The 22,949-nt window shown below is 48.1% G+C and overlaps 2 protein-coding genes across 7 annotated transcripts in view; one reads left to right on the plus strand and one right to left on the minus strand.

Annotated features, from left to right (window-relative positions):
* Positions 1-2,488, plus strand: part of RNF214 (ring finger protein 214) — a 54,235-nt gene extending 51,747 nt beyond the window's left edge. For both annotated transcript variants that reach the window (XM_003313315.5, XM_003313316.5), the window contains exons 14-15: positions 105-200; positions 2,092-2,488. In XM_003313315.5, the coding sequence (XP_003313363.2) occupies positions 105-200; positions 2,092-2,157 (162 nt within the window). In that variant the 3' untranslated portion in view covers positions 2,158-2,488. The remainder of the gene's footprint in view (positions 1-104; positions 201-2,091) is intronic.
* A 216-nt stretch (positions 2,489-2,704) lies between these two features.
* BACE1 (beta-secretase 1) overlaps positions 2,705-22,949 on the minus strand; it is a 30,563-nt gene continuing 10,318 nt past the window's right edge. Inside the window, exons 1-9 of one of the 5 annotated variants that reach the window (XM_063783438.1) lie at positions 16,643-16,718; positions 13,876-13,964; positions 12,139-12,355; positions 10,877-11,014; positions 10,062-10,196; positions 8,726-8,827; positions 7,911-8,060; positions 7,499-7,670; positions 2,705-6,818 (exon numbers count right to left, since the gene is read on the minus strand). In XM_063783438.1, coding sequence (XP_063639508.1) covers positions 6,577-6,818; positions 7,499-7,670; positions 7,911-8,060; positions 8,726-8,827; positions 10,062-10,196; positions 10,877-10,879 — 804 coding nt within the window. In that variant the 5' untranslated portion in view covers positions 10,880-11,014; positions 12,139-12,355; positions 13,876-13,964; positions 16,643-16,718 and the 3' untranslated portion in view covers positions 2,705-6,576. Of the gene's footprint in view, positions 6,819-7,498; positions 7,671-7,910; positions 8,061-8,725; positions 8,828-10,061; positions 10,197-10,876; positions 11,015-12,138; positions 12,356-12,504; positions 12,626-13,875; positions 13,965-16,642; positions 16,719-22,949 lie in introns of those variants that run through there. The other 4 variants (XM_001158318.6, XM_001158428.6, XM_016922081.4 and 1 more) reach the window with 4 other exon arrangements.

Below are 22,949 nucleotides of genomic sequence, written 5' to 3' on the forward strand. Positions count from 1 at the left end.
GTTTCTTTTGATATAAATCTTTTTGCTGCATGGAATTATGGGCATAAAAGGCAAGGAGACCCAGAGGTTCCTTACCTTTTGATCATGCCGCCTCTGTTCTACAGGCTCCAGCCACCTGTAAGCTGTGTCTAATGTGCCAGAAACTCGTCCAGCCCAGTGAGCTGCATCCAATGGCGTGTACCCATGTATTGCACAAGGAGGTAGGTGTTACAGACCTTCCTCATTTTCTACACTTTTTCTTCTGACAGCTAAAATAATTTTTCTTTCTCATTTTCTACTCTTTTTTTTCCCTGACAGCTAAAATAACTTTTCTTTTACTGTGTTGGTGCTCATCATTAATATCTTTTTTTTTTGTTTTTTTTTTTTTGTTTGTTTGTTTTTAGACAGAGTCTCGCTCTGTTGCCCAGGCTGGAGTGCAGTGGTGTGATCTCAGCTCACCGCAACCTCCACCTCTCAGGTTCAAGTGATTCTCCTGCCTCAGCCTCCTGAGTAGCTGGGACTACAGGCGCCCGCCAACATGCCTGGCTAATTTTTGTATTTTTAGTAGAGACAGGGTTTCACCATATTGGCCAGGCTGGTCTCGAACTCCTGACCTTGTGATCCGCCCATCTCAGCCTCCCAAAGTGTTGGGAGTACAGGCGTGAGCCACCGTGCCCAGCCTTTTTTTGTTTTGTTTTTTGAGATAGGGTTTCTTTCTGTTGCCCAGACTGGAATGCAGTGGCACGATTATAGCTCACTATAGCCTCAATCTCCTAGGCTCAAGGTGCTTCAGTCTCTTGAGTAGCTGAGATTACAGGCACATGCCATCATGCCCAGCTAATTTTTTTTTTCTTTTTTAGTAGAGACAAGGTCTTGTTATGTTGCCCAGGCTGGTCCCAAACTCCTGGGCTCAGGTGATCCTCCTGCCTCAGCCTCCCAAAGTGCTGGGATTACATGCGTGAGCCACTGCACCTGGTCTCTAATATCTAATCATAAGGTTTTCAGTAAATTGTGGCTTAAACATTGGCAGAATTCAGAATACTGCAGTTAGGATCTCTCAACTTTTTACCCCATTCCCTTCAGGGGACTGGATAAGCAATTCATACTGCGTACTAAATAACTTTCTTGGAAAATTGACAATGAGTGATAATCCCACATATCTAACTATTGTTCAAAATATAGCATTGTCAGAAGACTTTGCCTAGATGAGAGGAATGGAATGGAGGACCTGAGTACCTGAGTATGAGATTAGTAACTCCATTAACAGAACAGCTTGGAGGGCTTGCCGGTTAGAGATTATCTTCACAGACTGACAAGTCATTCCTATTTTTTTATGTTGCCAGCAGAGTTAAGTCTCTTAGTAGCAGGGATGATTCCCTCTTAACAACATTTTGTTTTGTTCATTTTGCTTTTCCAAGAGGTAGAAACTGAATTTACATCTAAATTCTTGGTAAGAAAAATTCCTGAATAAGATTTGAGGGTGTCAGGTCTTAGAACAGAGATGCTCATCTCAGGCAAAATGGATCCTAAGGGGGAGCAAGCCACACTAGACATTCAACAAAAAGCAGCATCATGAACACTTTCAACAGCTCATTGTTAATGTTCCTCATAAAAAGGACAGGTTCACTTGCACTGAGGATTCTTTTAGGGTAAGAGCCATTGAATAGCCCTTCTTGGGGCCAGGCGCGGTGGCTCACACCTGTAATCCCAGCACTTTGGGAGGCTGAGGCAGGCAGATCACTTGAGGCCAGGAGTTTGAGACCAGCCTGGCCAACAAAGTGAAACCCCATCTCTACTAAAAATACAAAAATTAGCCAGGAATGGTGGTGAACGCCTGTAATCCCAGCTACTCAGGAGGCTGAGGCAGGAGAACAGCTTGAACCCAGGAAGCAGAGGTTCCAGTGAGCTGAGATCACACCACTGCACGCCAGCCTGGGCAATAGAGTGAGACTCTGTCTCAAAAAAAGAAAAAAGAACAACAAAAAAAGCCCCTCTTGTACCTCAGTGTAAGAACTTTTCTGACTTAGGCCTTGTTGAACCTTATTGGCATTCTCTCCTTCCTTCCCTTTGTTTTTCCAGATAAACCTGAGGTGTGTCTTTCTTTCTTTCCAGTGTATCAAATTCTGGGCCCAGACCAACACAAATGACACTTGTCCCTTTTGTCCAACTCTTAAATGACGGACCTGACTGGGGAGGAAGAAGAAGAGAAACTGATGTGAACAGGAAGCGCGGGTTCAAGATTTCTAAAACTCTATATTTATACAGTGACATATACTCATGCCATGTACATTTTTATTATATAGGTAATGTGTGTATAGAAAGTCTGTATTCCAATGTTCGTAAATGAAAGTATGTATATTATGCAGAAACAGTCTGTTCCCCCTCATCTTGCAATTCCTTTGGGGGATGCAGATTGTAGGGAAGATGATGTTTAGTTTGGCCTTGAAATTATGATATCCCTGCCCAGGGCTGTTTTCAAATACAATATAAAAACCACCTAGGAACCTGCTGTTGCTCTAAGGCCATTCTGCTTTGGTTTGGCTCAGCCTCTAGTCCATTTCCTTAAGGCTCATGTATGCAGATTTAAAGCCTGGTGCTCACCCACTGTCCAACCAGATGCCTTGGTTACCGAAAGCCTCCAGAAGCCTCAGTATTGTTTTAGCCACTCTACTCCAAATGGATAAAATGAGACTCTGATTGAGGAAAAAAAAAGTAACCCTAGTAGTTTGACTTCTTATTGAATATTTTACTGTGTTAACGCTCATTATTTATACAGACATTAGGTTTACAGAATATTCTGTTTTACATCACCAAAATTCACAGTCCGAGAATAACAACATAACCAGGTCCCAGTTCCTCCATGCACCCCACAAGCTTCTGTCCACCCTATTTTCTGGACAGAAATTAGCACAACCCACAGGTTTTTCCTGGGCCAAGTCTTCCTTTGCTGCCACTGGCTTGGCTTCTAATCAAGCTCTGACAGGCCAATATTGTGAAGTCCTCACCCTTTCCCATTCACTTCTGGTCTCCTAGTCTAGCTAATCCCCCTCCCCCAGAAGGTTAAGGCAGTTGGTTCACAACCAAGTTGTTTGGTGACCTTGGGTGAGCTCCAGACAGGCACTGGGGTGAGGAGATGTCTGTGCAAAATTACTTGTAGAATGATCTTGGGATGCTGGATTTTAATTTTTGAAGCAAGAAAGTTAGGGGGGGACATATTTCCTGTCCTGTGAAAAATGGAGACCAAAGTGATATTAAGAAAGTAGTTTGGATTTCAAATTTATAAATCACTTGCTCTGTGGGTAGGTATCAGGAACTAGATCATTTTCCACCTCTGCTTATTGTACTTCTTAATTTTAGGTTTTATACCTGGGAAAGCTGTGACTCTATTAGAGCTTTGAATCTTTTCCTATCCTTTTATCTTTACTCCTACAGGGAATGGCCTCAGCTCCCTTCTCTTTTACAATTAAACAAGTAAAAACTAAGAGTTAACTTTTTAAAAAAACTGACTCCAGGGAAAGGACATTATTATATTACCAATAGCTGATTTTTTTTTCCATTCTGGGACCTAAAATGCTTACAGGTACTAGCAGTACATGTCGGATAGCAAAGACTTTTCCTTTCAAACCCAACTAAATGATCTCCTTTCTGCCTTTGATACTCTTTTCCTTCTTTGTCTTTCATCCTTGCCTGTCACCTCACAGATGGATTCTTTCTCATTTCTCTTGCCTCACTTGCCCAGGTTTATTGACTAGCGTCAGTTTAAGGAGCTGGACTTCCTGGGACCTCCTTGGCATCTTGTAGGGTGATTGGAGTGGCCTGAGTACTCAGCTCTTCAGAGGTCAGGTGACCCACTTTCTTTGGTTAATGAAATGTTACTGTCTCCAGGTTAGTAGCTGTCATGAACAGGAAAGGTGGCAAAATGGAAGACCAGTTCTATTGTTCTTTTTGTTTAGGGGATTCGTTTTTTGTCTTGTAATCTTAAGATTTCCTCTCCCCTCAACTTTACAGCAGCCTTAGGCCACCTGCCGTATTTTTCAGTATCCCCTGCAAATTTAGAAATTGAAAATGAGTGTAAAGCATATTGTTTCTTTTCCAAAATCCTTTGAAGCCAAAGGAGTAAAGAAAGAAAAAAGGAAGGGGTGAGGAGGGGGCTTAACTGCTTCCCAGTAAAGACCCTGGAAAGCCCACTCTTGCAGGAGGATAAGTGTTTTGGAGAGTTGTGCATGGGAGCGAGCGCCTCAGTGTTACTCTTTCTTGTTCAGGATCAGTCAGAAAGCAACACAAGTGTTGGCGACCCCTGTTCTCCCTTCTCCCTCTGTCCACTGGCCTGCAATGATAAAAGACATGCAGACCAATGGGAAAGGCCCCAAATGCAGTGAGTGGAGAATGGGACAGTCATTTTTCAGGAGCAGAATTTAAAAATAGAGATGTATAATACATATTTTTACAAGCAAGAAGCTGTTGTTAAGACTTTTTTTTACACTTAGAGTTTATAATTTTGGGGCAGGAAGGAAGTAACTGTAAAAAGAAAAACAAGTGCAAGTTTTCTTTAAAAAAATAATAGGCTGATGGGACTTGCTATTGAAGGGGTTGAGTTTTATGCCCTGGAAAGGGCTGGGAAAAAGCCAGTTTTTCCCAACATGGGTAGAAATTATAAAGCAAAATGTGGCATTTTCACTTCATGGTAGCAGTTCTGAAAGTTTATTTACACAGTAAGTTCCGAGCTAGAAGTGGACAGTCTCCAGTCTTCCTGTCAGACTCTGTAGTTATGGGGTGTTCCCAGTCAGCCAAAGCAGCACCAAGTGCAGTGGGAATGAAGAGAACCCAGATAAAAAACTGACTCAGTATTCTTGTTTTATTGGTTTATGGCTTGTGGGCAGCTGGCTGAGGCCAGGAACACCAGAGGCCCTCCTTGTATTTCCCTCTCCCTTATCAGGTAATTCCACACTTAGCAGGTCCCATACCTGGAAGCAGCGGGTTGACCAGGTAGGAGTAGGATGCAGTGGGTATACTAGGAAAAGCCAGCTCTTCCCACTAACACTGGTACCGTAGTTTACTATGCTAGAACTGATAGGGAGGTAATGAACTTGGTCCCCACTACCTAGCCCAAGAACCAGCCTGGGTACCCACGTACCATTAGGAGCGGGGAGGGGAAGAACAGGATAGGGGAAAAAGATGACCTTCATCAAGGAGCTCTTGTGGTGGAGGACATAAGGAAGCCCTGAGGCTGCCATCCTTTCTCCAGGCAGCCTTGATACTGAAGGCAGTAATGTTAGAGCCATAAAGCACTGTATTTCTCATACTGTTGGTATAATGCTAGTGCCACTGTGTGATGCTTTAGTCAAATAAATGGAGGGGCCATTAGAGAGGGTAGGAAGGCAATGAAACCACTCTGAATTATGTAAAGATCTTGCTACTTCTTATAGCCTAATAGGAAGAAATCCAGGCAGGGGTTATAGGGCATCAGCTGTTGAATGAATCTTCAACATTATGCTTTTAAGGATTAGACAGAAGAAGTCTCCTACCTATTCCTTTTAGCACCTTGGCTGCAAAGCTCCAGAGGAAGATTTGGGGGAAAGAGTGAGCCTATGACCAGGAAGACAGAGCCCAGCCCTGCTATAGTCCAGTTGCTCTCCCACAGGGCACCTGGAGTTTAGGGGGTTAGGATATTTCAGTGCTGCCTATCATATGTAGAATAAAGGGTGGTTCAGATAGAGACAATGAAATTAATATGGCAGAAATTCATGTGTTAAGTGGAACTTCTTAGTGGGCACTTCATTTAAGAGAGCTAAAAAAGAGCTCTTTGGCTAGATAAGCCCTTCCCATCTCACTTTTGGTCAGGCTGCAACCACAGAAAAGAAAACATTGAAAACAGCACCCATCTTCTGAGATGGGATGCTATCTTGGAGATGAGGTCTAAAACTAGGACTGGTGAGTGGTTGTGTTTCTGCCTTTCCTAGCTTTGATCCCACTATTCCCTGTCTTTGTACTCCCTCTCCTTCTCCTCTTTCCAGCCGCCCCCATTTGTATAAATAGTCAATCTAGTTTTTTTTTTTTAATTCAAGAGGCAATCTTTGCACCAATGTTAGGCTTGTTTATACAGTCCCTGTCCCTAAAGCAAATAGCAAACTGTGCATCCTCTCCTACTGACTTTGGCCAGCAGGGAAACAAGCTTGGTCTCTTCTCTGCCAGGGTACCACAGGAACACACGCCAAGGTAACCTGCGTGTGATGCCAGTACTTCTGAAACTAAGAAAAGAAGAATACTTTGGGTTGGAGAATTTAAAGGAATGGTGGACAAAGGTTCAGGGCTGAAGTTTCAAGCAGCAGAATTTCCCGACTTAAATTTGAGGTGACCAAGAGTATTCCCGCCAGCAGAGTGCTTCTTTCTTCTCTTTTCTGTTTCCTACAGGTACAGTCCCTGGAACCCACCTTGCCAGCCTTTTCCTTCTTCTCCATCAAGGCAGAGGCATTTGGTGGGTGGGGAGGGTCCTGAGGTGCTCTGGCCACAGGTGCCATCTGTGTCTCCTACTTGTGACCAAAGTGAACCACGGAGGTGTGGTCCAGGGGAATCTCTATCTTCTGCCCATGGGCCTCCTCACTTCAGCAGGGAGATGTCATCAGCAAAGTCATCATGCTGCTGGCGCAGGCAGCGGAGGCAGCGCCACTGACACACCATGAGGCAGAGTGGCAGCATGAAGAGGGCGCAGATGGCAGCCATGACATAGGCTATGGTCATGAGGGTTGACTCATCTGTCTGTGGAATGTTGTAGCCACAGTCTTCCATGTCCAAGGTGACAAAAGGGCCTTCCACCGCTGCCGTCCTGAACTCATCGTGCACTGGGGAGAGGGCAAATGTGAATGGACAGCTCTCATTGTCATAGAGGAGTTAACAAAAAGAACTTCCTGATAGTGAGGCCTTGAAATTAGCCCATGCAGAAGCTATCTAATCTCCTTCCCAGGAGATATTTAGGAGCAGGCTGGGAAGCCAGCACCAGGTAGAGGCCTGTCTCCCTTCCCAAGTCACTGGGAGCAGCAGCCCTTCCTTGTATACCCAGCTGGTAGGAGTGATAACTAAAAGTCAGTAGTTCTGAGTTGACCAAAAGCCACCCCCTTGACCAAAAGCCACATCTAGTAAACTTAACTTTCTGCTGCTGAAATCCAACTGCAAAACCCTGCCACCTTTCTGAAGTAGCATTCAGCCTCACCATGTGGCAGCTGACAGGGTCACTATAGACTCAGTCTGCTACCCTTGCATCAAGAGCTTCCCAAGGTACCCAGGTAACTCTTGCTGCTCTGGGTTTCCAACAGAGGTTACCAATCCAGGCAGTGGTCATTATGGCAGGCAGTACAAAAAAAGGACGAGCATTGACACTAGCTTTTGCACAACTGTTGACTTGGGTTTGAGGCAACTGTTACTACCCTCCCCTAAACTGACAGGGACCCAGGTATACTAACTGTTGTTTGACAAGGAAAATATGGAGAGACTGACCCCAAACCCTCAGCCCTGGCACTCTCACCATGGCAAGCGCTGACAGCAAAGCCAATTCGTTTTCGGGCCCGATCAAAGACAACGTAGAAGCCCTCCATGATAACAGCTCCCATAACAGTGCCCGTGGATGACTGTGAGATGGCAAACTTATAACAGTCGTCTTGGGACGTGGCCACATCTTCCACTGGCCGCAGGTATTGCTAGGGGTAAGCAATCACAGGGTGAGTGTCTTCCTCACTCTCCTTCACCCCATCTCTGCCTTCTAGGCATCTATGCCCTTCCCTTTACCATCCCTGAGCTCTAACGGGTTTTCTGAGACCCCTTTACTGCTGGACACTACTCATCTGTTTTGTCTTCCAAGTTCTGGCAAGCCATACCTGCTCACTGTCTCCCAGTGTGTACTTTTAAGAGAGATCCCCCTGACTCAGGCTGGGACATACCTGCGGAAGGATGGTGATGCGGAAGGACTGGTTGGTAACCTCACCCATTAGGTAGAGTGAGATGACTGGGAAAATGTTCCAAGGGGTGGTGCCCGCTTGCCAGCACACCAGCTGCTCTCCTAGCCAGAAACCATCAGGGAACTTCTCCGTCTGTGTTGGCAAGAAGGGGATAACAATGAGGAAAAGCCTCTTTATCATCTCGCCCCTCCCATGTTCAGATACGTTAACTGGGCCCTTCATTTGCTTTTCCAGTGAAATATCTAAAGTGGGGAGGGGTAAACCAACCAGAGGATTACAGGAAGAGAGTGGGAGTGTGATGTCAAACTTTTGTACCGGGGGATTGTGTGATGAGCAAAGTGACAGCCATAAAGGGGAAGAGTTTTTTTTTTTTTTTTTTTGAAACAGTGTCTCACTCTGTTGCCCAGGCTGGAGTGCAGTGGCGTGATCATGGCTCACCGCAACCTCCACCGTCCTGAGTTAAAGTGATTCTCCTGTCTCAGCCCCCTGAGTAGCTAGGATTACAGGCGCGCGCCACCACACCCAGCTAATTTTTGTACTTTTAGTAGAGATGGGATTTCACCCTGTTGATCAGGCTGGTCTTGAACTCCTGACCTAGTGATCTGCCCACCTTGGCCTCCCAAAGTGCTGGGATTACAGGCGTGAGCCACCACGCCTGGCTAGGGGAAGAGTGTTTTAAGAGCTCTGAGTAGAAGGGTCTAAGTGCAGACATCTTGGCTGTTGCTGAAGAATGTGACTCTCACCGCCTCCCTCTGACACTGTACCGTCTCTTTTACCCCCATCCTTAGTCCACTCACGGAGGAGGCTGCCTTGATGGATTTGACTGCAGCTTCAAACACTTTCTTGGGCAAACGAAGGTTGGTGGTGCCACTGTCCACAATGCTCTTGTCATAGTTGTACTAAGAGGGAAAAGAGAGAAAAGAGTCAAAAAGTTTTTGATGCTGGGCTCTGGGCAGTAGGGGGTTACTGCTGGGGCCCCAGCTGGGTTGGCATCTTGGCTTTGGCACCTCCTAAGTGTACCTGCTTGGACAAGTTAACCTCTGTGCCTCAGTTCCTTCATCTCTAAAGTGAGGATAAAAATAGCACCTACCTAAAAGGGTTATTGTAAGGATTAAATAAATCAGCAATGTAAAGCACTTAGAATCGTGCCCAGCAGAGAGAAGGCACTTGGTAAATGTTTATTCTTGTTATCTTGGGTGGGCAGGTAGTCTCCAAACTTGAAAATAAAAATACCTTGTATAGTGCTTTTAACTTTTCTTTTCTTTTCTTTTTTTTTTTTTTTTTTTTTGAGACGGAGTATTAGCTCTGTCACCCAGGCTGGAGTACAGTGGCGTGATCTCGGCTCACTCTAACCTCTGCCTCCTGGATTCAAACCATTCTTTTGCCTCAGCCTCCCAAGTAGCTGGGACTACAGGTGCCTGCCACCACGCCTGGCTATTTTTAGTAGAGATGGGGTTTCACCATGTTGACCAGGCTGGTCTGGAATTCCTGACCTCAAATGATCTGCCCCCGCCTTGGCCTCCCAGAGTGCTGGGATTACAGCCACGCCCGGCCGCTTTTAACTTTTCTTAGTACATTTATATCATTCTAATTTAACATACATAAGAATCTAGGGAAGGAAGACATAAATGATTTAGTTACCTTTTATTGAGTACTGCCAACCACAGAGATAAACACTTTACACATTATCTCTGATATTCTGAGAAAGTTGTTTTTACCTGTTTTGCAGATAAGGAAACTGAGACACAGAATAGTAACTGGCCTAAGGGTACATAGCTAGTACAAATCAGAGCTAGATTCAGATCTGGGTCTTCCCGACTCCAAAGACAAGACTCTTCATTCTATCACCCTGTCTCACAAAAGACTTGCCCAAGGCTACGAAGCAAGGCAGTGACTAGAGTCCAGACATCAGAACTAGTTCCATGTTTTTTTTTTCACTACCAGTCCCTAGGCCCCAAACCGCAGATCCTGCTTTGTGACCATTAAGCCCCTGACTGTTCTAGGCTCAACTTCCAACCCTTTCTGCAGGTCCTATTACCTCTGCCTCATCCTCCCAACATGATAACCAGAGTCTTCCTTCACATTGTACTGCCTACCCCCTTACGTTCCCTGGCTCTCCCTTGGTTTTATTACCTCCTTGCAGTCCATTTTCAGATCCTGTCCATTGATCTCCACCCGCACAATGATCACCTCATAATACCACTCCCGCCGGATGGGTGTATACCAGAGACTGCCTGTGTACAGCGAGTGGTCGATACCTCCAATGATCTAGGGAAAAAAAGAGGCAGGTACCCGTGTCCTGGCACAGAAGGAGAGTGAGTCCCCCAAGGACCAAGCAATAAGATCAGTGATTTCTTGGGGTGGCAAGGTCTTCTACAGGCTACCCTTTTCATCTTCCTGCTTCTAAACAAATCATACCCAAAGTGATTTCTAGTTTCTTAAATGTGTTCAGGAGAAAAGACTTTCCGGGATTTTTAATTATTTGTTTCAGAATCATATAGCCCTTGATATAAAGTTATTTAAATCTAAACTGCCACAATAAATGTTGAATGAATGGTTATTTGTTTATATTATAAGTTTTATTTTCTCTGCTTATTGGAGAACCATTCACCATTGTTCTAATTAATTAATAAATAGACAAACTTCTTATATCTCTGCCTTCTGACCATCAAACAATAATTTTAATTCAACAGGTCTTATTTTCATTTCCTTTGAAATTTTCCTAATTGCCTTCCTTTCCAAGTTTACCATAGGTGCCTTGATTCCTTTCTGGAATAACGCAAAAAAGAAAAGAATGGAAAAATAAAGTAAGGGTAGGGAATATAAAGAGGTTCCTCCTGATTCTAAGTATCGGAGCCAAAACTGTGGTGTAGCTTTCAGGAAGGGGGGAGGATGGCACCCATCTCTCCCTCAATGCCAGGACCTCCCGTCTCTGAGGACCTACTCACCATGCTCCCTCCGACAGAGGCCAGCACTTCAGACTGGTTGAGGGGGAAGCCAGCACCACAAAGCTGCAGGGAGAAGAGGTTGGGAACGTGGGTCTGCTTTACCAGAGAGTCAAAGAAAGGCTCCAGGGAGTCGTCAGGCTTTGGCAGAAAGAGACAAGGAGTGAGTCCTCATACGGCCCTAAAGGCAGAGGCCAGCTTCCTGTCTAAACTGGAAGGCAAATTTGAAGGCTTGGGGGATGCTCCTTGGGAAAGACCATCTTAAGGCACTGAGATTTGGCAGAGGAAGGGTTAGCAGGAGCCCTGGCAATGCAAACAGGACAGTATTGATAGGTTCACAGATTCATAGATCTTTTTTTTTTTTTTGAGACAGAGTTTTGCTCTTGTTGCCCAAGCTGGAGTGCAATGGCGTGATCTCGGCTCACTGCAACCTTCACCTCCTGGGTTCAAGTGATTCTCGTGCCTCAGCCTCCTGAGTAGCTGGGATTATAGGCATGTGCCAACATGCCCGGCTAATTTCTGTGTTTTCAGTAGAGATGGGGTAGATGGGGTTTCACCATGTTGGTCAGGCTGGTCTTGAACTTCTGACCTCAGGTCATCCGCTCGCCTTGGCCTCCCAAAGTGCTGGGATTACAGGTGTGAGCCACCACGCCTGGCCAGGTTCATATATCTTTGATCCCCCTATGCCTAACCTGCTTCACATTTATGGGGGCCTTTATTAAAGATCTTAGAGTGGCCGGTCGCGGTGGTTCATGCCTGTAATCCCAGCACTTAGGAAGGCCGAGGTGAGCGGATCACCTGCGGTCAGGAGTTGGAGACCAGCCTGGCTAACATGATGAAACCCCATTTCTACTAAAAATAGAAAAAATTAGCCGGGCGTCATGGTGGGCGCCTATAATCCCAGCTACTCGGGAGGCTGAGGCAGGAAAATCGCTTGAACCGAGGAAGTGGAGGTTGCAGTGAGCCAAGATTGCACCATTGCACTCCAGCTTGGGCAACAAGAGTGAAACTCCGTCTCAAAAAAAAAAAAAGATCTTAAGAGTACATAGAAAGCACAGCCTATTCTTGTACCTATCACAGCTTCTGTCACTATGGTTCTGCCCTCTATAGGGCTAAAATTTAGACTGCCACCCTATACCCCTGTTAAATAATCCTTTAAACTGATTGTTGCCCTCCTTCTGCTAATTCCCCTTCTCTCTCCTAATTCCTTCTCTGTATAGTGCAGTGTGCATACAGTGTGTAGGGCCAAGCCCTGTTCCTCTCACCCTGGCAATCTCAGCATAGGCCAGCCCCAGGATGCCTTCCCAGTTGGAGCCGTTGATGAAGAACTTGTCTGATTCAGTGATGGCAGCAATGTTGGCACGCACAGTGACGTTGGGGCCATGGGGGATGCTTACCAGGTCGGTGCCCAGCTCCCCTTCCCACTTGCCCTGGGTGTAGGGCACATACACACCCTTCCGGAGGTCCCGGTATGTGCTGGACCTGTGGAAAGAAGGCAGAGATCTGTGGGTGCATAACCACAACTGGTATAAGGATCTAAGTTAAACTTACTCCCAAACACCACCTTATCTCATCTCAGGGGAATCTAGAGTCTGCTTTCAGGCTGCTCAGCAAAACATCCCTAGACTCACCACCCAGAACAGAGTGTAAAGTGGCCTTGCAGATAGATGAAGGGAACCATTGGTGAGGCTTGCTCTCCTATCACTCATATTCCTAGATCTTGAGCTCAGGCCCTGTGAAGAACAAGCCTGGGCTTTGTGCATTGTGCCTGCTGCTGCTGCTGCTGCAGGGACAGCTAGTGGGCATCTCTTCCGCCCTCTGGCTCCGTCAAGCTCCCAGAGAAAAGGAACCATTGACTCTCTTACTGCCTTGGAACCTAGTGGTACCATCCGAGTGGTAGAGAAAGTGCAAGGCAGTGTGAATGTGGAACCTCTACAGCAAGTTCTAGAGAAGGGGTTTGTACAAGCATCTCAGAAAAGCAGGTTGGTATTACACACCACTTCTGTGAAACGTGCTCAACATGTGGCAGCCCCACCTGTGTTTAATCACACCACTAACCAGGGCTTCTGTGTGTGGTGGGGGCAGTGATGGAACTGGAACGAGGAACTGGAATGAATGCCCTTTCATCGATCCTACCTGCACCCTCCTCCCTGACTGCTGCTTTTAGATTGGGACATTAGAGGAAACAGGGAAGGTGCGTTTTGCAGCTGCCTACAAGTCCAAGGATAGGATTTAAGCCTCTACTCACGTTTGCACACACTGATGTCTCAGACATTGGTGTCCTCTCATCCCTTCTTCTTCCTGCTTTTATGCTAAGGGGGCTTCCAGATTACCCCTCACTGCCTCTTATCTTAAAGCCCACTTCAACCCCCCTTTCACCAGTCCCCCACTTTCACCAGTCCTCTTCAACCCCCCTTTCACCAGTAAGCAGAATCCAACTGGTGGCACCCTGGGTGGTGCATGGAGGAGATATTTCAGCTTTCAGTTCCGATACTGGTCTAGGCAGAGGGGTTTATGGAAGACCCTTTCCTTCATGTCCTTGGACTATGCAAAGCCACCTAGAGTGGCCCCTGGGTAAGAACATAGCAAGGGGAGCTATCACTGAGGCCTGTTCAGCTTAGACTTAGCTGGTGTTAGAGAACTGAGAGACACCGAGGGGATGTGGGGTTTTCGTCTCCCCATTCAGGCAGAGAAAATGGGCCCCCTAAGATTGTTCTGTGGGCTATGGGCTCTTCTTCCTTTCCCTCCCGCAGGAGGCTGCCCTGTCTCAGCACTGAAGCACTTCCTGGCTACCTCTCAATTCACCCCTTCCCATGGTATAGCTCCTCTCACCACCCACTTCACCCTGTCTCTCCTGGTCACTGTCTTTTTTTCGCGCTTCCCCTTCCCTGGCAAGAAGAAAATCTGAGGATCAACTCTTTCTCTCTGTACCGCTCCCCTGACCCTTCTTAGCCCTGGATCCTTGGAAAAGGTACTTCCCCCGGGCTCTCCCCAGGACTCACAGCTGCCTCTGGTAGTAGCGATGCAGGAAGGGGTGGGGGGCAGCACCCACTGCAAAGTTACTGCTGCCTGTATCCACCAGGATGTTGAGCTGTCAGAGAAAGGGGAGAGAAAAGACAGTATAGACAGGAGGCTTCGGTCACACCACCTTTATTATCCCTCACGCCCCAGCCAGTCTGCCCCTTAGAATGTCCAGAGTGAAGCTCCACGATGCAGGACTGGTCCAGGCTGGCACCCGTTACCACCACGACCACAGACAGGACCTGGGGTCCTGTGGTGCTGCAGGGGCCAAAGGAACACTTCCCCTGTGCCCTCTGAAGGTCTGCTGAAAAACCAACTGAAAAAAGGCAGATTAGTAGAAGAACAAATATGCAAGGGAGTCAAAAAAATATAGGAAGTCAAAGAGATAGCCAGATGGTTGATGATTTTATACCATCTTGAGGTTACAGAAAGAATGGGAGCTTGGGCAAGGTGAAGTGGCTTACCCCTGTAATCCCAGCACTATGGGAGGCTGAGGCAGGTGGATCACCTGAGGTGAGGAGTTTGAGACCAGCCTGGTCAACAGGGCGAAACTCTGTCTCTACTAAAATTACAAAAATTAACTGGGCGTGGTGGCACATGCCTGTACTCAGGAGGCTGAGGCATGAGACTCACTTGTCCCTGGGAGGTGGAGGTTGCAGTGAACTGAGACCATGCCACTGCACTCCAGCCTGGGCGACAGAGACCCTGTCTCAACAAAAAAAGAAAAAAAAAGGGACTTGGACTTTGGCAAAAATAGTTATGGGAGGGATAAACAGAGGCCAGGCCAGTAAAAGTGGTCTTTTTATATGAATGAAACCTCATAGGTAACACCCCTCAGAGAAAACAGGTGATGTATGTGTCTTTCAGACCTTTAAACATGTCAGACTTTCAGTTAATCTTTCCTAGATTTGGACCAGGGAGGGCCTCAGAGAAAGCCAGGTGGCATCAATGCAGATTCTCTGCAGATGCAAATCTCCCTCAAAAGTCAGCTTTGCAGGGCCACTTCTGTGTGCTGGCCCTCTGACAGACGACTCAAAATACGTCAAAGTAGTATATTCTGGGGTAAAATATCTTGGTTTCCTTTGGCACCCTCAACATGGCCTTAGAAATGCTGTGTCTGAGGCCAGCACAGTGGCTCACAACTGTAATCCCAACACTTTGGGAGGCTAAGGCGGGTGGATCACTTGAGGTCAGGAGTTCAAGACCAGCCTGGTGAATGTAGTAAAATCCCATCTCTACTAAAAATACAAAGATTAGCCGGGTGTGGTGATGCACGCCTATAATCCCAGCTACTTGGGAGGCTGAGGCAGGAGAATCACTTGAACCCAGGAGGCGGAGGTTGCAGTGAGCTGAAATTACACCACTGCACTCCAGCCTGGACGAGAGCAACACTCCGTCTCAAAAAAGAAAAGAAAAGAAAAGAAATGCTGTGTCTGCTTCAGTCTATGGAGTCATAACATTTTGTGCGTCATCTCAGAGCTATGTGGTGTGTGTGCTGTCTCTGTTCCCATGTCTCTCTACCGTCACATCGCCCCTGCTCACTGTGTACCTGACTGATTCTGTCTTCAGAGCCCCCTGCTCCTTTTCTATTCTCCCAGGAAGCAGTCTGGCTTATCCCCTCCAGCTCAGAGAGGACCTATTCTAGGAGCTGTACTGGTCAGGGGACCTGTGGGGACCAGGATGGCACATCAGTGTCCATGCATGTGGTTCTGTCCCTGCCACCAGAATGTGGCTCCCCTTCTGTCTCACAGGTGACACAGACCTAGGAATCCTACTGTCAGAAATAGTGGGGAGCCAGGAGCCCCATAAAATGTCCTGGTGAAAACCCATCTTGTCAGGGCCCTGGATTTGGCTAAGTGAAGATGGACAGGTGTCTTGGTGTTCCCTTCTGTCCAGCTCTTTCTAGCATCACTTCTTTTTTTTGAGACGGAGTTTCGCTCTTGTTACTCAGGCTGGAGTGCAATGGCGCGATCTCGGCTCACTGCAACCTCCGCCTCCTGGGTTCAAGTGATTCTCCTGTCTCAGTCTCCTGAGTAGCTGGGATTACAAGTGTGCGCTAGCACGCAGGGCTAATTTTTGTATTTTTGGTAGAGACGAGGTTTCACCATGTTGGCCAGGCTGGTCTCGAACTCCTGACCTCAGGTGATCCACCTGCCTCGGCCTCCCAAAGTGCTGAGGCGTGAGCTACCATGCCCGGCCTCTAGCATCACTTCTACTTGGCCCTTTCTTCCTCCTTTGATGGCCTGACCCCACCTTCAGTCAGACCAGAGCCATTTTTTGAAAGTCTACTATATCCTCACAGGCAAAAAAAGGAAAGGCCCCACCCTCAGAAAAATGGTAATTTGTAAGTTGCATCTCGCCTCTTGCCGACTTTCCATCACCTCAGGTTCTCCTCTGCCCCAGGGGCCTTCATTTCTGTATCTTCTCTCCTCAGTCCAGTGAAATCAACTGACCTCAGTTTTGGTGCAGGCCCTGACCCTGTCACCTTGAGCAGATCACTGTGCTTCTCTGGACTTCAGTTTCGTCCTCTCTGCCAGATCCTCTCTGGCTCCTTCCTGCTCTCCGTGGTGCCTCTGTGGCTGTGCTGACTGTGCCCTCCCCCAGTGCCTGCTTAGACTTCCTGGCCTCCTCACATCCCCAAAGACTCCTCTGACAATCTCCCGGCCCTCAGACCTTGTCTCCTCCCTCCTTCCCAGCCCCCCACTCCTGGCCTGGTTTCCATTCCCCTCCCTGCCCCTCTTCCCCTACCTCTACCCGTGGTCTCTCTCCCCGGTCTCTGGGCAGCCACCAGCTCCAGATGCTGTGCTTTCAGAGAAAATCAATAGAGCCGGGAGGCTCAGCAGTTCAGATGAAATCAACCAGGTTAATGATTAAGAAGGCTTCTTCACCCACCCTCTCCCCACGAACCCTCTTCCCCATTCTCAGGACTCAGCTCCCAGCATGGGGGGCTGGCCTCATATTACAGGGCTCCCTGCTATCACTGGACCCCAAAGAAAGAGGATCTCCTCCACAACAAGTCTCTGTGGCCTGTGCAAGGGAGGGAACATCCGGCAAGTTCTAAGCAAATATGGCTACTGCTTTACACTGGAGTGGAGCTTTGACCTGGGGGCTCCTGCTGTCCCTGCCCCTCCCTGCCTCCCCCTTCCTCTCCTGCGAGGCGGGAGGGAGCTCTCTGCAGGGTACTCCCACCCCAGCCCGGAGGCCCTGGGCGCTCTTGCTGTCCTTCCAGCCCCAGCCTTTCCCCCTTCCACCTCAAAGGGGGCCAGGCCGAGCCCAGGAAGGAACGTCCCCCTCCACTCCCATCCCTCTCACCCACCCCAATACTACGATTTCAGGTCCCCACTGCTCTCTGCCTCCCCTCTCCACCTTACACACACACACAAAAGAAAACCAGAATAAACAGTTGGGCTTCTCTCCCGAGCAAATGTCGACCCGTCTGCCCTCTGCGGTGTGCTCCCGCCCGAGAGAAGTAATTCTGGTCCTGTCCTTCAGCGCTTCGAATCGGAGCCCTGGCCAGTCCCGGCAGCCTTTTCCCCACCCCTGCTCCATTCCAAGCGGGGGGATGGGGGAGCTCTTAACAGGACGGGCCCGAGGCAAGGCTGAGGCACTGCTCGCTCATTATGAAACAGGGCAGTTCAGGGGGGCCTGGGCAGAGGCAGCGGTGGAGGGGCTGCAGCCGCCGAACCCCAGCAGCCGGGTTCCCCTCTTGGGTCACTGAACCGGGCCAGGGGATGAGACTGCCCTCATCTCCCACAGCCAACCACACCAACCTGCCTGCGGCTGCCCCTTCCAGGCTCCTCATGAGCTGCCACCTGTGCTGGGGAGTCAAGTCCCTCCTCCCTTCCCAGGCACCCACCTCTTCCTTGGCCCTTTTCCCTCACATAGATACAGCCACCCCACCCTGGCCCCATCTCCACCAAATCTGAATTCTTCCTGTTGACATTTACAGATGCTCATCTCTTCATTAAAAAAAAAACAAAAACAAAAAACTTCCTTAATCTCACATCCGCCTCCAGTCCCCTCTCTCCTCTCCCTTCACAACCAAAGCGCTCAGCCAGGCTGTCTCCATTTCTTCACCTCCCACGCATTCCTCAACCCATTCTAAAACTGGGTTTCGCCTCCATTCCTCCACTATAAAACAGCCCTTACTACAGTTACCGGTGACTTCATGTCACCAAACACTGAAGGTGTTTTTCAAGTCAGCCTTCATCTTCTCAGGTCCTGTGTTCTCTGTCTCCTTGGCAGGCTCCTTTCTCAAGGCTTGAGCTTTGGCCCTCTTCCTCTCTAACGACCCTCTCCCACTAAGCCATCTACCTAGATCCTGGTGATGTCTAAGCTCCTAATTCCAGCTTTTTCCTCTCCTTTGAGCTCCCGACGCACGCACCCAAGTGCCTCAAAGATACCTCAAGGGCTGGGTGCAGGGGCTGACACCTGTAATCCCAGCACTTTGGGAGGCCAAGGCGAGAGGATCACTTGAGGCCAGGAGTTCAAGACCAGCCTGGACAACATAGTGAGACCCCCTCCCACACACCCCCATGTCTACAAACAAAATTTTTAAAATTAGCCAGGCATGGTGATGGGCACCAGTGTTCCCTGCTACTCAGGAGGCTGAGGTGAAAGGATCGCTTGAGCCCAGGAGTTTGAGGTTGCAGTGAACCATGATTGTGCCACTGCACTCCAGCCTGGGTGACAGAACAAGACCGTCTCAAAAAAAAAAAAGTCAAATTCAGGATGTCCCAAGCTGACCCAACGCAGTCCTTTCCATCTGGTGGCTGCCTTCCAGTGTTCCTTATACTAGTGGATGGCAGCATCACCCATCTGTTCTGTAGGTCAGCAGTATCAGACATATCCTAACACCTTCCTCTTCTTCACCTCTCTATCCGGTGCATCAACAAGTCCTGTCCAATTAAGCTCCTTACAAGTCTCTTGAATGTATTCATTCCTTATTTCTTTTGCTGTCCCTAGGCCAAGCTATCATCAGCTCACCCTGGAATATCACAGTAGTTTCCCAGCTGCTTTTGGCACATCTTCTCTTGACCTGTCCAATCTGTTTTGTGCACTGCAGCCAGAGTGATCTTTTCAAAGTGCAAATTTGACTGTTAACCCTCCTATGTAAACAGTTTTCCTTTGCTATTAAAAACGTAAAGCTGGCCGGGTGCAGTGGCTCACGCCTGTAATCCCAGCACTTTGGGAGGCTGAGGCGGTTGGATCACCTGAGGTCAGGAGTTCGAGACCAGCCTGGGCAACATGGTGAAACCCCATCTCTACAAAAATACAAAAATTAGCTGGGTGTGGTGGTAGGCACCTGTAATCCCAGCGACTCGGAAGGCTGAGGCAGGAGAATCGTTTGAACCTGGAAGGTGGAGATTGCAGTGAGATGAGATGGTGCCACTGCACTCCAGTCTGGGCAACAGAGCAAGATTCTGTCTCAAAAACAAAACAAAACAAAACCAACCAAAAAACCCATAAAGCTCTGCTGCCAGCCACACTGACCTCATCTCAGTTCCCCACACCAGCCATGGTCCCTCTCGCAAAGGCTGTTGTATCAGCTTCACTCTGCCTGGACCATCCTCCTCTCCACTTGCAGGTTTATCTACTTATCCCCTACACATCCTGCCATCTGAGCTCAAGGGACTTCCTTAGGGAGAGAGACCAGGTTATATTTTCTTACTTAAATGCTTCCAGGCCAGGCGCGGTGGCTCACGCCTGTAATCCCAACAATTTGGGAGGCCAAGGCGGGCAGATCATTTGAGGTCAAGAGTTCAAGACCAGCCTGGCCAACATGGTGAAACTCTGTCTCTATTAAAAACACAAAAAAATGAGCCGGGCATGGTGGCGCACACCTGTAATCCCAGCTACTTGGGAGGCTGAAGCACGAGAATCACTTGAACCCAGAAGGCGGAGGTTGCAGTGAGCTGAGATCGTGCCATTGCACTCCAGCCTGGGTGACAGAGTGATACCTTGTCTCAAAATAAAATAAAATCTTCCATAGAACTTGTCACTCTGTAATTATATACTGAATCTCACCTCCCCTCATATTGAATTTAAAACTATTACAATGTCTTTAGTATTCTACTAAGGTATCACAGTGCCTAGCAATAATGTTTCTTGAATGAATGAATGGTTGAAAGAAAGAAAAGGTGAAAGAGCTAATCTACCCTGTTTTTTGGGTGGTGGGGGATGGAGGGATCTTTCAGTGGCTCCCAAACCATGGGTGTTTTAGGTTATAGGTGTGGCTCTAGCTTAGACCTGCCTTCCTCTCACCTGGCCCCTGGCATGACACCTGCCTGTATTTACGCAGCCTGTGATCCGGGAGTCATCGTCTTTGTCCCCTGGGGTCAGGCAGACCCAGGAGACAGATGCCCAGGGAGCTGCAGCATGGGGTCAGAACTAGGTCAATGTCAATCATTTAACAAACAAACGTGTCCCTGGGGGCCTCAGAGGGAAGGCAGCTTCATGGGAAGTGCTAACAAGCCCCACAGGGAAAGGCACACCTGCCCAGGTTTCACTCTGCATGTTCCCCTGCAGTTCTCAGCAGTAGATCTTGGGTGATGAGGCAGGTATGGAGCTGGCAAGCTTAGGGTAAGCTCTTTGTTCCCCAAATCCCACCTTTCTTGGCCTCAGCTCTCACCAGCAGACAGCGATAGCTCAGATTCTTCTGGATGAAAAACGCCTTCAAGGGGCATCTGTTTAGTGGCCTGGAGAGATGGAGACTCTTTCCAATTCTGAACCATCTCTCATTATTAAGAATCCACACCCTTTATTGGTACTACCCCAAGGTCATAGCACTTTTGCAAAAGCCTCTGGAGTGGGGGCTCTAGCTCCAATTCTTCTTCCTATTCAATAGGAAGTCTATTTTCTTCTGTGTGGGCCTCATGGGTAAAGAGGGAAGACGCCTATATTCTTATATAACAAGGCTTTCAGCTAAAGTTGAGATTTAGAAGCCTTCCATTTTACAGAGAAGGAAAGTGAGACCTAGAGTGAGTAAGCAACTTCACCCATCTTACACATGCCACAAAGCTAGGACAAGAATCCGTTGGTTCTGACCAAGCCTTAAGTGTGGTCTTTCATCTCCTTGACCTTCCCGTCTCTCCCATTTGGAGAGGAAGTATGTGATAGATTGTTATACTAATGAACCACTCTGCCCCCCATACATGCCCTTGCGGGATCCCCTCTGACAGTGATTCTGGGCTTAGCCATGTGACTGGCTGTGGCCAACAGGATATCAGCAAATGATGCAAGGAGAGGCTTGATAAGCACTTGTGCATTGGGAATTGCCCTCTTGGAACGCTGTCCTCAGATTCTGTGTGAAGTAGCTCAGTCTTGCCTCCTTCCAAATGAAAGACTTCACAGAACCAGAGGCCCAACAGGCCTGGATTAGTCCAGCCCCCAGCTGACGTACCAGCTGAATGCAGCCACATGGGTGAGCCCAGGTAAGATCTGTAGAAAAATTACAAGCCAACACAACGGAATCCTGAAAAAATGATTCTTGTTTGGGCCACTAAATTTTGGAGTAGTCTGTTACCCAGCATCAGATAACTGACACAAACTATCTGAATTAAATCCTGGGGTCCTTGACCCTGAAGGCACCAACCATAGGTCAACCCCGTGAACATCTCTTGCCAGTTCCCTTTCCTCACCAGGCTTCTTGTGAAGTTTCCCGAAAGCACGATGATCTCTCACTTGTGCATCTTTGCATATATTTGTCTGCAGCATTCTTTCCCTGTTCTCATGTTCACATCACACTTTAAATATCCTTTCCTCAAAGGTCTTGTCCTGACGCCCAGATAAGATTAGGTTCTTCCTCTTGCAAATCCTCAGTAGCACCTGTGCTTCTTTGTCTACCACTCACACTTTTAATCATGTATTTAATGTCTGCCTGTCCCACAGACTATGAGCTCCACCAAGGGTAGGGAGCATTTGTATTGCTTATTACCTAATTGTTACCTAGCCCTGAGTAGATGCTCCGTAATGATTTTTTTTTTAATTGACAGCAACTGCCTCATTCCCTGCAGTTAATTCCTATGACCCTACGGACTCTTCCTATTCTTTTTTTTTTTTTTTTTTTTTTTTTGAGGTGGGTTCTCACTCTGTCACCCAGGCTGTAGTGCAGTGGTGCAATCTTGGCTCCTGCCTCAGCCTCCCGAGTAGCTGGGATTACAGGCGCCCGCCACTACGCCCAGCTAATTTTTGCATTTTTAGTACAGACGGGGTTTCACCATGTTGGTGAATATCCACCCAGGGTCCTGTGGTTCTTAGAGCAGTTATAGTGACTCCAGGCCTCCTTAGTCCCAGAACCTTGTGAGTCAGCTTCATCTGCTTTTCCTAAGTGATTTCCAGACCTGAGCTTACCCAAGGCTGAGAAAAGGGGGCAAGGAAGGACAAGAGGAGCCTAAAGTCAGCAGCGGGGAGGGGCTTATGGCCAACAGAGCACACAGCTCCTGCCTCAGAGTCCAGCGACTGGGTCCTGTCCAGGTTCCTCCCACCTTGAACAAATCAGCCAGCCCTGTGCAAATGGACTCCTTTTCCCAGCTAGTTCCTCTGCCTTCCACTTGCCTCTCCTGGCTGTAGCTGGCCATTGGTACCTGGGAGCAAGCAGGCTCCCTGGCGCCACTTACCCCACCTCTGGCTGGTTTTTCAAGGAGTCCCAATGTGGCTGGGTCGCCCCAAACCTTATCTAGTATACCTTTCCCCCTTTGGATGGGATGCTCCATTTCTCCGCAGCCTCTAACCCGGCTCAACTAATATTTGCCAGTGCCTCCTACTCCAATAGAACGATGGATGTCGATGGTCCAAGAGTTTATGACAGTAATTTTCAAACTTTTTTTTTTCTAAAGCAGCAGAATCACCCGGGCGCGGTGGCTCACGCCTGTAATCCCAGCACTTTGGGAGGCCGAGGCGGACGGATCACAAAGTCAGGAGGTCGAGACCATCCTGGCTAACACGGTGAAACCCCGTCTCCACTAAAAAATACAAAAAATTAGCCAGGCGTGATGGCAGGCGCCTGTAGTCCCAGCTACTCGGGAGGCTGAAGCAGGAGAATGGCGTGAACCCG

This window comes from Pan troglodytes, chromosome 9 (genome assembly GCF_028858775.2).
Source record: "Pan troglodytes isolate AG18354 chromosome 9, NHGRI_mPanTro3-v2.0_pri, whole genome shotgun sequence".
NCBI lineage: Eukaryota > Metazoa > Chordata > Mammalia > Primates > Hominidae > Pan > Pan troglodytes.